Source organism: Condylura cristata, unplaced genomic scaffold, assembly GCF_000260355.1.
Source record: "Condylura cristata isolate star-nosed mole 26May11 unplaced genomic scaffold, ConCri1.0 scaffold00020, whole genome shotgun sequence".
Lineage (NCBI taxonomy): Eukaryota > Metazoa > Chordata > Mammalia > Eulipotyphla > Talpidae > Condylura > Condylura cristata.
In genome coordinates, this window is record NW_004567121.1 from 172,737 (window position 1) to 184,395 (window position 11,659).

At 48.3% G+C, this 11,659-nt stretch overlaps 1 gene segment (V, D, J or C); it reads right to left on the reverse strand.

Moving 5' to 3' along the window:
- Positions 1-1,788: 1,788 nt before the first annotated feature.
- On the reverse strand, positions 1,789-9,447 carry LOC101621501. The segment is given in 3 exon segments: positions 1,789-1,864; positions 8,775-9,030; positions 9,391-9,447. Coding segments are annotated over 3 exon segments (381 nt in total).
- Between the last annotated feature and the right edge of the window lie 2,212 nt (positions 9,448-11,659).

The window sequence follows — 11,659 nt, forward strand, 5'->3', positions numbered from 1 at the left end:
GTCACCTCCGGGGCAGGCGGGAATCGAACTCATGCAGAAGTGGCTTTAGCTTCTCAGTGCTGTGCTTTAACCCGCTGCGCCACCAGGGAGGGCCAATATATGCCCGACTTTTTAATTTTCTGAAGACTCTATTCTCCCTCTGATCTATTTGGTGACCGGTAATAAGTGAATTCAAATCAAGTCATTAGAGCTCATGTGAGAAGCCCCAGGCATGATTATAAAGTCAAAACAAAGAGGTAGAGTCTCTGGTCACCGTTACAAACTCAGCTGGGCTGGACTTCCTGGCCGCTCATGTCCTTACCTTGAGAAATGAAGAACCTCCTCAAAGGAGGGAACCTTCGGCTTTCTCACAAGCCGATGTCCTTTCAGCCCTACGTGTAATTCAACTCAGTTATAATAGTTCAATCTAATAATTTATACAAGGAAAAAAATAACTATAGAAAACAAATACAAGGTTAAAACTTTTGATTTTTTGGAGAACACATACATACATTTAGTTCCGTTTTTAATGGTAAGGGTCTAAGATTGAGTAAAAAAATATCCTTTTGTGGCCTCCTGGTGGTGCAAGGGATTGGAACGCAGCACAGTGAAGCTGTCTGTGGCTGCTGCAGCAGCCACATGGCCCGGAGGTGACCCACATGGCCCGGAAGACCTCTCCTGACCCACCCACTGCTCCTCCAGCAGTGTGCTTTGGCGATCTTTCTGTTCTGCTCCCCACTCTGTCTCTGGTAAATCCTCTCACCACCCCTGCACCTCTGGTTTGTACCCCAGTTCTGTATGCACAAATAAATAAATCTTTTTAAAAATTCTAGTTTAAACTCTAAATCTCTGTATTAAAACCAGTCTTAATAAGAAACACCAAGAGAAAAATTTGCAAAATCCAATCTGATGGGTACAGCAAGAGAAAAATATTCATTATATGTAACAAATTCTTAAAACTCAACTGTAAGAAAATATACCACCCAAAAAGCATGGGTCAAAGTCCTTAACAGACACAGCACCACGGATGTGAGCAGCTCGGGTCAGCCTCACTGACAGTGGCACATGTTCAGCACTGCAAAGGGCCCAGCGAAGCCATGGCAGGACCTGTGCAGGTCCTCAGTGCTGATGAAGGCGAGGAGGCCCATGTGAACAGGCCACATTCTGTCCATCCACAGGACATTCTGGAAAAGGCAAACTCAGGGAGCCCGTGAAAACTGCAGTGGTTTTCAGGGGTAGAGCAGAGGCGGGGAGATGGGTGGGCTCAGAGCAATTTCAGAACAGTGAAACTGCTCTTCAGATACTGTAATGGTGGTTCCCAGCCAAGTCAGTGTGTCCACGTTCTAAATGTTCCTAAATATACAACACCAAGGCCAATCTTTCTTATGTATTGTGGATGTAAGGTCAAGGCTGGGACAAGACTGGGCAGGACTGTCTGCATTTCAGGGGCCTCCTAAATTCTGAGAACCACCTGCATTCCGGGAATCAACTCTGCCAGGCGGGCATACTGATAAGCGTTACAGACTAATTGTTTCTAACAAAAGCATTGCAGCTTCCATGCCCTATATAGGCTTACCTGTGTTTCCCAGCAGGGCGACTTCTCCAGCCCTCATGTGAACCTCACCCAGGAGGGCAATAAAGTGCCTGCCTGTCAGAAACTTTGCCTGGATCTCTTTTTCTTTAACACACTGGAACTTTCAGTGGACTTGTGTTATAAGGAAGTGTCAATATCTTTGTGAAATGTTCAAGGTTGGAAAAAGGGGAGCCCCTTCTAACAGCTGCAAGAGCTGCTCCCTGGGTGGTTTTTGTTCAGGCCTGTGTCACTGTGAGAGGCCAATTGTAATATTGCTGGCAGTAGTAAGTGGCGGCATCCTCAGGCTCCAGGCTGCTGATAGTGAGAGTGTAGTCTGCCCCAGACCCGCTGCCACTGAAGCGGGAGGGGACCCCGGGTTGCAAACTGGATGAAGCATAGATCAGGGGCTTAGGAGAGTTCCCTGGTTTCTGTTGATACCAGGCTAAGCTGTTAAAGCTCTGGCTGGCCCTGCAGGAGATGGTGACTCTGTCTCCCCGAGATGCAGACATGGAGGGTGGGGACTGGGTCAACTGGATGTCACCCCTGGACCCTGTATGGGAACAGAAAACATGCCAATGTTCACCCTGTCACCAGAGGGCTTCCCTGAGGCCAGGGGTCCTGACCATGGGCTGGTCCCCTCCTGGGGTTTCCTTCCTCACCTGGGAGCCAGAGCAGCAGGAGGCTGAGGAGCTGAGCGGGGTCCCTCATGTCCATGCTGGGTCCTGCCTGACTGACTCTCAGGGGCTGGGACCAGCCTAATAAGTCTCTAGGGAGGTGGACTGAGGCTTAGAAAGATGCAAATGGACAGGGTGGGGCAGGCTGGGACAGCTGCAGGGTGACTCCCCTCAAACCCCCAGGGGCCTCAGAGCACAGTGCAGTTTACCTCAGCACAGAGCCAGGATTCCCCAGGGACAAGTTCCCCCTTGGGCAGGGCACATTTGTCTATGGAGATGAGACCTTTTCTTCTGGGGATGGAAATTTAGCCTATTGTATTGAAAATACAGTTTTCTATTCATTTCTCTAACATTAGTGGCATAAAAAGATGCAGTTGTGTATATATACAATATATTTTTACTCAACTATTAAAAAAGATGAAATTATGACATTTGCCACCACATGGATGCAAGTGGAGGGTATTATGCTAATAAAATAGATCCGAAGAAAATAAAACCTCAACGCTGGAGGGTTCCATTCGCTTGTGGAAACAGCTAACAAAGGAACAGATACAAGTGAACAGAAGCAAACCTGGATATCTGCTAGCAGGATAGAAGCCACCAGAGAGAGAGGCTGGGGGTGGAAGCAGCAGAGAGTACGGCAATGACCTTGGTGGGGTTACTGGAGCTCTGGGGGCGGGGGGATGGTGGGGCAGGGGAGACGAGGGGGGCTGTGGCTGTGGTGCTATAACTTGCATTTGTACAGCTGTGACCCTATCCCCTCAATCATGCAGTGTTTCTAACCATTATCACATCAGTAAAAACGTATATGATTAAACAAGTTTAACTGGGCCCTCCCTGGTGGCGCATCGGGATGGGACACAGCACTGCAGGCTGGCCTCAGCTGCTTCAGTGCAAGTTCCATCCCACCTGCCCTGGAGGTGACCCACATGGCGCCGCAGACCTCTCCTGACTCACCTGCTGCTCCCCTCAGCAGTGCACTTTGTCAGTCGGCCTGTTCTGCTCCCCACTCTGTCTCTGCTGAATCCTCTCACCTCTGGCTTGTACCCCAGCTCTGTATGAATAAATAAATCTTTAAAAAAAAAAAAGGGTTAGCTTACTTTACTTTATTTACTGTCTTTCCATACTTTCCATATGATACTTTGTCTAAAGAAGACTCTAAAAATAATTGTACAGTTTCTTTCATTTGATTATGTGGACATCACCAAGGCCAGAGAGACTTCCTATTCACTCTACATTTCTTCATATTCTTGCTTTGAGAAATTATCAGCACCACCAGCCTAAGATGCAGGTAGAAGCGCAATAAAAAGTGTGGATGCCAATAGCAGTAGGTGCCCAGAACATGAGCGTCCCCCCTGCTGGCCTCACCCCAGCTAAGCCTCGTGTCCCCCCACATCTGATGCCCTGTCCTAGCACATTTCCCTGGGCCCCAAGCTCAGGTGTGTTCCCCCACAGCTGACAGTCTCCCCCTCCCCAGCGCTGGTCCTCACACAGACCCCAGCACACCCCGTCTCCCTGGACTGTAGCTCACGCCCTCCCCACCTCCCTGGACCCCTCTGAGCTCAGGTCCTCCTAGACCCACTCCTCAGGGGCCCCTGGCCTCTGCTGTGTCCCTGCACCTGCATGAGCCCCCTCGTCAAGTCCTCCAGGCCCCAGGGTAGCAGCTCCAGTCTCCGGGTGAGGAGGGGTCTCCCTGCCCGGCTCCCTTGGCCCCTCATGCTGCCAGGTCGCTGCCCTCAAGGCCGTGTCTGCCCCACGTGCTCCTCTGAGCACATCCTGTTGTGAATCCCGTCCCCATCCCCAACCCCCCCAATATGACCCTGCAGGATTCCTGGAGGAGGCAGAAGCTCAGGACAGAGAGGGCAGGATGGGGGGACACTCCTGGGTCTCGCTTGAGGCGCCTCAGCCTGTGTGTGGAGCGGGATGACCCGGGGGGTTCAGAATGGAAATGGAACAAGACACACTGAAGCCTCCACTCAGGGGCTCAAGGGAGAGGCTGTGGAGGGATTATAGAGGAGGAGGGAAGGAGGAAGAAGAGAGGGGGTATGACTGCAGAGCTGTCTGTTCCCCTGAGAAGGTCTGGAGTCAGAGCAGCCCCAGGGCAGGAGGGCCCGGACAGTGACAGGACCGGGCTGCGTGGGCAGCTTGGCCTCTGATATGTAGAGGGTCAGGTCCACACCACAGCCCTGGCAGGTGCCATGTCCCAGGGGAATCACCAGAGAGGAGGGGCCTGGGATCTAATTGCATTCTTGCTGGTTTCATGCTGGGACAGTACAAAATAGATTAGAAGCCTCATCTTCAAGTAAATGTCTCATTTTGTGCAAACCAGCTAATGATGAAGCCTGAGTCATGCTCCCTCAGAGACAAAGAACAGAAGTAGAAAGAGGAGCAAAGCTGGGGTCCCATGTCCCTGGGGTGCCCCTGGGGCTGACCCTGGCCCAGAGAGAGTGGGGCACAGCCGAGGCAGTGGGGGGCTCAGCTGCTTCCAAAATAGAGCACAGGCACAGGGAGGTTTGCTCACAGCACACTGGAGCTCCCCACCCCCTTACTCCCATCTCAGAATGCCAAACAAACCTTAAGGGTTCCCTGGAGGTACTGGGACAGCCTCTTGCCAGGACCTTAGCCTGTATTTGCTGTGTGTTTGGTGCCCTCTGCTGGCGCGTCTTTGATACAGCAGGCCTGGGAGACTAGTTTCTCTGGCAGCTGGTCTGTGGCTTGGAAAGCCAGGCTGGACTGGCTGATTTCCCTTCTCAAAAACACATGATCTAGTTGAAGGTGTAAGACTAACAGGTGTGTATGAACTTATCGTACTATATAGGTCTCAAGACTGCAGGGGCCAGCTCCTGTGCTCACTGAGGTGGAAAAGAGTGCTGGTCAGGAGGGAACCTGCAGGCTAGAGGGAATTCACAGGCTCGAGTAGGAAGCAGAGGACTCCTGGCCTAAATCTTTCAGTGTAGGTGCATACTTCCTTCCAAAACCATTCCAGGGTGCTAGGCCCCACAGCAAGTGGGCCAGCAGGGAAGTGTCTCCACACAGCAGGGTATCAGGGGCTGACTCGACACCTGAGCAACCTTGTGAAACATTTAGAGCTTTACTGAAACTACCTGCAGCCATAAACATGTGCTCACCTGTGCTGTCCAGTGTGCTGACCATGTGCCTGTTGGGAATGTTGTAAAAAGTTAGTTCCCACTAGACAGCCCGCCCCCTCCAGAGCCATTGTTCCTGGAAGGTGCTGGCCTGGTGGGTTCCCAGAGATAAGCCTGGAGTCCTGCCTGATCAAGATAAGGTCCCAGCGTCTGTCTGTCTGTCTGTGTGTCTGTCTGTCTGTCTGCTGTGTCCCTAACATCTGGATAAACAGGAATTTGCAGGCACCCACCACCAACGGACGCACTCAGCGGAAAATCCCTCGTCCTACTAATTGCCATTATAAACCCCACTCTGTCCATCTTTGGGATCCTTCCTTGAGGGGTGCGCCTGCTGTGACAGGGCACATAAAGGAAGGATCCTGGCTGGAGCTGGCCTAATAAAGTCTCGTTTGTTTTTGCATCGGACATGGGCCTCGGTCATAATTGAACGCGGCAATGTTTTACACTCCAACAGTGCCCAGGTGCTACTGAGCACTTCAGTTGTACTTAGCAGCTTCTGATTCTTTCAATAGTAGTTGTCTTCTAATCCTAGAAATGAACACTTTTCAGTAAGCCCTTGAGGGTTTACCTGCCATCTGTATGCCCCTGCATTTCCTGATCAGGTAACTTGATGTCTCCAACTTATATTCCTTCCCATGAGTGCTGGCTGTTTCCTTATCATTTAGGTGCATCTAGAATAGATAGATGCCTGAGGCCTCCCTGACCCCAAAGGTCACTAATCTACCTCCATTGCCACAGTCTCACTCCCGCACATGTTCCCCTCACATGGATGACACAAGCTATGCAACCTCTGTAGTCAGACACGGTATGGATGGAGGGGAATTGCTCGAAAAATCAGACTTTCCATGCTAACTTATGTTATGACCTCCCTTTTTTGTATAATTGTAATATCAAAATATTCTGAGCAATTGGATTGCCTCAGCCGCACAGGGCCTGCTTGCCTTGACAAGCAAGTACTGCACCAGGGTGAGAAATTCCTCTGAAGTCAAGTGACTTGACTGCTGACTGATAAATAAATGCAAAAGGGCTGTTTTTGTAAAGTCTCACTCACTGCCAGATGGAGGAAAACCCAAATCTTATCATTTTATTATCTCACCTAGCTTTCTATTCAGCTTCCAAAGAATTACGCAAACTTCCTATTGTTTGGCCTTTAGATGTGGAAATTCATACAGATTGCCTGTTTTGAAACTAGTCAAGTTTTCCACCTGCTACACCTTAAAGGAATCCACAAAAGTCTTCTCGCTAGTTTTTCAGGATTCTACTATGTAGTCTTTAGATAAGGAAATTCACCTATGTCTCCTATTCAGAGATTTGATTAGCAAGAAATTTCCTCTTCTGCCTCCCAGGATGACTCAGGTAGAAAAACAAAACCCATTAAGTAGTTGATAAAGTTTAAGGGACTTCTATCTTAGTTGATCTCCACTATAGTAATATTAGTCATAAACTTTGTGCACCTATGTACCTGTTTTTTACCTTGATTGATTTTAGAATGTTGTAATTTCAAGCAAGGGTCAAAACGACCCCAAACTGTTCTTAGAAAAAAAAAAAAAGATGATTGTAATCTCGCAGCCCAGTTCGTGAGCTGATGTCATCCCACTGCTTGCTCCTAATGTATAAAAATAAATCTCTGCTGAAGGCACCCAACTCCGACTCCCGTGTCTTCCTCGCTCCCCTTTCCCCTTTTTTCTCCCTTTCCCCTTTTTTTAGGAATCTCCGCTCACTGACACCTTCCCACCTTAGGGTCCTGCCTGTCTTGCCTCCAGACACCTCAATATTTGGAGCTGGTCTCCAACACTGGAGGTTCCCCTGACTCCTGGAAACTGCCTCTATGACAGTCCATTAGGGTAACTCATGTCCACCTGTGTAGTAGACAAAATTTGATGCTGACACTTTCACAGATACAATAGATCAGCGAGATCATACGGGAAAGTGTTTATGAACTTAATGAAAATATTTTGCATACGCAGTGTGAAATAAGTTACAATGACAAAGAAGAGGAGCTCTTCATATTTCCCTATGACACGCACTAGTCTCAGAGGTGAGGTTTTTCCAGAACATGCTGACTCAGGCCCAGTCTCTTCCCTCAGTGCTGGGATGGTTGGCAAATCCATCTGCGGGTCCCTGGGTGGGATCTTGGGTGTGGGATACTTCTCATGGCCCAGAGAAAGGACCCAGATATCAGAAGGCATGAAGGCTAGTCTGGAGAAGGAATCCAACTTGTCCGGATGCAGGAAGCCCTCACCCGGCTGGCTAAAGGGTAGACTCTGTACCCATACAATTAAATAAACTATATGATGCCAATTTTTTTAAAAAAATCCTCAGAGATCTTGTGGGGGAGAACACAATATATCACTCTGTGAAGACAGCACCCCCTGACCCCAAGTCAGGGACTGGGAGACGTAGCACAGGAAAGGCCAAGTGGGTTGGTCTCCTGAATACACATGTCTTACAGCACGGGTTACAATATCAGTTACAATATATATATAAAAGTCTTTGATTCATATATATATATATATTATATATATATGAATCACTGGGGTGGTATTGTAACAGGTACAGGTTTCATGGACTCCGCCCCCACTCCAGAAGCTGGAACTCCAAATCCCATCAGTACCAAGGAGAAGCACGCCGGGACGTGAGGGCGGAGCTGAGCAGCCAGGTTGGGATAAAACCGGACACGTGGGCTCTGGGGGTCTCTTGGCCTGGTGGTTCGCAGCTGATCGTTTTGGCGCTCAATTGGTTTTCAGCGTGCCGGTGGAGTCCAAGTCAGCAGAACTGGTAGGACATCCTAGTTAACTTGTGTTTCTCTCTCCCTCTTTCCCTGGGTTAGGTTATTCCCTTACCTTTCTCCTTATAAATAAATCCATTATTTAACCTTTTTGAGTGTGTCCATAATACGATTCAATCGTAAGCGCATGGGTGAAGACCCACAGACGGGCAACCCAATTCACATTGGGGTGCCCTGTAACAGTGTCACTGGGATCTTGCTTCTCTAGGAATCTACAAAAGTTTAAGTAGAGAGTCAAAAACAAGATCTTTCCTAACAATTCTCAGTCAGACTTTCCCTGAGAAGAATTTTTGTACAATATTATCACAAAAGAATTTTACTCAGTAGGGAGATGAAGGTATAAATTGAGAAGAAATCTGAGAAAATAGGCTAATAACAATCTGAATATAATAAAATATTTTCCTAAGTATGCACCAAGAACTGCAAATTCTTAACAGTAGTCACCATGCATTACGCTGGCCTCTTTCTGGTCCTAGGAAATGGAGAAGCAGCTAAGCAGCACCTGTGGGCAGCAGGGTGCTGAGAGGGAGGTTTTTGTTTAGGGCTCAACCACCGTGGGAGGAGCATGTGTATTCTGCAGGCAGTAATAGACTCCAGCATCCTCAGCCTCCAGCCTGCTGATCTTCAGGGTGAAATCTGTCCCCGACCCGCTGCCACTGAACCTGTCCGGGACCCCTGTTGCCCTATTGGAAGCCCAATAGATCAGGTGCCTTGGAGACTGGCCCGGCTTCTGCTGGAGCCAGCTCAAGTAGGTGTATCCATCACTATGGAAGAGGCTCTGACTGGCCCTGCAGGAGATGGAGACCTGCTCCCCAGGGGCGACAGCCAGGGAGAGGGGGGTCTGGGTCAGCACGACATCCCCACTGGAGCCTGAAATAAAAGAGAGATAAGCCCATGGTTATACACATGTTATAAACCATTTCCATGATTTTTCACTTGGTAATTATTTAAAAACTAGATCATCTTTTGTGTAATATTGCTTGAAAATAAACATGTCCATTTTCAAAGCAGCGTAGGGGTCACTAGGTTTCTCTTACACCCTTCCCCTCTTTCTGTGTCACAGTCTTCACTAGGGTACAGGTCCTTGATATGAAGTCCTACTTCTCAAAGCTTGAAACATTCCCTGCAGCTCCCCAGACACTGAGACCTGTGTCTGGTGCGCCCAGAACACACAGGAGCGGCCCCTGGGCTCCCCTCACACCCTGGGGCCACCCCTGCCCTGGGCCTCACCTGGGCTCCAGAGCAGCAGCAGCCCCAGCAGCTCTGCAGGGAACCTCATGCTGACAAGCTGACCTGAGGAGCCCCTGAGGGAGCAGGGCCCAGCTGGCCTTTTAGCTCAGACCACAGGGGCAGCTCCTCCCTGGGGGCCTCATGCAAATGCCCTGGGTGGGTGGAGAGAGCCCAAAAGGGGTGCAGGAACCCCTGTGATGAGCCTGAGCACAGTGGCCTGGCTGCTGGGGAAACTAAGTGAGGAGGCCCCTGCTCCCCCAGGGGTGCCGTGAGAGGTGGCCCAGGTGCTGGACAGGGCTGGACAGAGAGCCTGCCCCCCAGCCCTGAGCTTGATTTTAGAGATCATGTTTGATTTACTGAACTGACTTTGACCACTTAACTGACTGTGTTCCATCCAGATATTGTTTCTGGTGCCACTCTCAAGCATTCAGTTCACCCATGAAAGTCAGACCCTGGGAACCCTCAGCTCCCCTAATCTTCAAGCCCCAGTCTTGAGGCCACACCCCCTTCATCCTGCTCACTCACTCCCACGGACCATATAGATTTTCCTGCCTTACGAGCGTGACTGGAGCTGGGTCTGGAGTTGCCTCGTCGCAGCTGCGTCACATAGCAAAATTCGAACTGAATCCATTTAAAGATCTAGTTGACTTTATCAAATGAGCCATGTATGTTGTAGCTTCTTCTGGCAAGTTCCAGGTACTGCAAGTTATTCAAAATGGAATATAGTTACTTTATATAAAACTGTTATAGTGAGAAAGACGGTGGGACATTTGTTCTCAGTTTGGTTCTGCATAATCTCTTTAATAAGTTTCTCTCTTATTTCACTATATTGATTGTTTCAGTCAAGATAGATCCATTGAGAGAGAGAGAGATACAGGCATGAGTGTATGAAATTCCCTTGGGGTGATGGGATAACATTAACAAAAGATAATTACATGTTATTGTACAACATTTTTTTCTGGATAGAAATTCATTCAATTATTTATAAGACTTGGGAACATTGTCTAGCTGCTGAAACTGTTTGCCTCTTGTACCCTGAGCTCAACATTTGTGGGGAAAGAACATGATATGGATAGACATTCCTTACAGTGATCCATCCACTTTTGTCACCAAAAACAATCAAATACACATTCCTTTGGCCAACATTAGTGATCCTTGCAGGTCTGTGCCCTGTATGTGTTGAAATCATGATATATTTTCTAGAATTTTCTTTTGATTTTAACCTTTTGACTCTCTTCAGTCATTTCTCTACATCAACCCCAAAGGTTTGTTTTCTGAGTTTAGTGAGATTTTCTCAAAAACTGAAGAAGAAACAAACAAGTTGAATGGTTTCCCGTGTTCAAGTTTTGGAAGAATTAGTATTGCTAAATGACAAGGCACAGAGAAACTGAGCAGAAGTTTTCCCACAGAGAATGTGAAAAGATGACCAACCTCCCCAGTCACCAGAAAGTGCACATCAAAGATCCGGTGAAATAGCCCCTCCCCGCCACCTTTCCTTACACCCCCTCCAGTGCCCCTACTATCTCCACCCCACCCCCCCATTCACCTCTGGTAATCTCAGTCCTGTTGTCAATATCTATTAGGTTACTTTTTTCATTGTCCACTCCTCAGCTTTGTTGCTTCATGTTGGTTATAGCTAAAATCTTCCAATGTTTGTATTCCTTCTCTGACTTATTTCTGTCACATAATTATCTTGAGTTCCCTCCATTTGTACAATGGGTAAAATTTCACTTTTGGGGGGCCCTCCCTGGTGGCGCAACAGGTTGGAGCACAGCATTGCTAAGCTGGCCGTGCGAGTTCGATCTCCTGCCCTGGAGGTGACCCAACATGGCGAAGCAGACCTCTCCTGACCCGCCTTCTGCTGCCCTCAGCAGTGCGCTTCAACCATATGCCTGTTTTGCTCCCCACTCAGCTTCTGGTGAATTGTCTCACGGCCTCTGCACCTCTGGCCTGTACCCCAATTCTGTATGCAAAAATAAATAAAATCTTTAGAAAAAAATCACTTTTTTATAGTTGAATAGTATTCCTTTGAATATTTTTGACACATTTTTTACATAGCCATATATCAATGGGAACTTAGTTTCCATGACACAGAAATTATAACTATTGTAACAAAGATTGTGCTGCACTCTACTCACTGTTTCTTTTTTAAGATGTATTTATTTATGCATACAGTACTGAGGAGAGCAGCGGGTGGGCCAGGAGAGGTCTGCCACGCCATGTGGTCTCCTCCGGGGCAGGCGGGGATCGAACTCATGCAGAAGTGGCT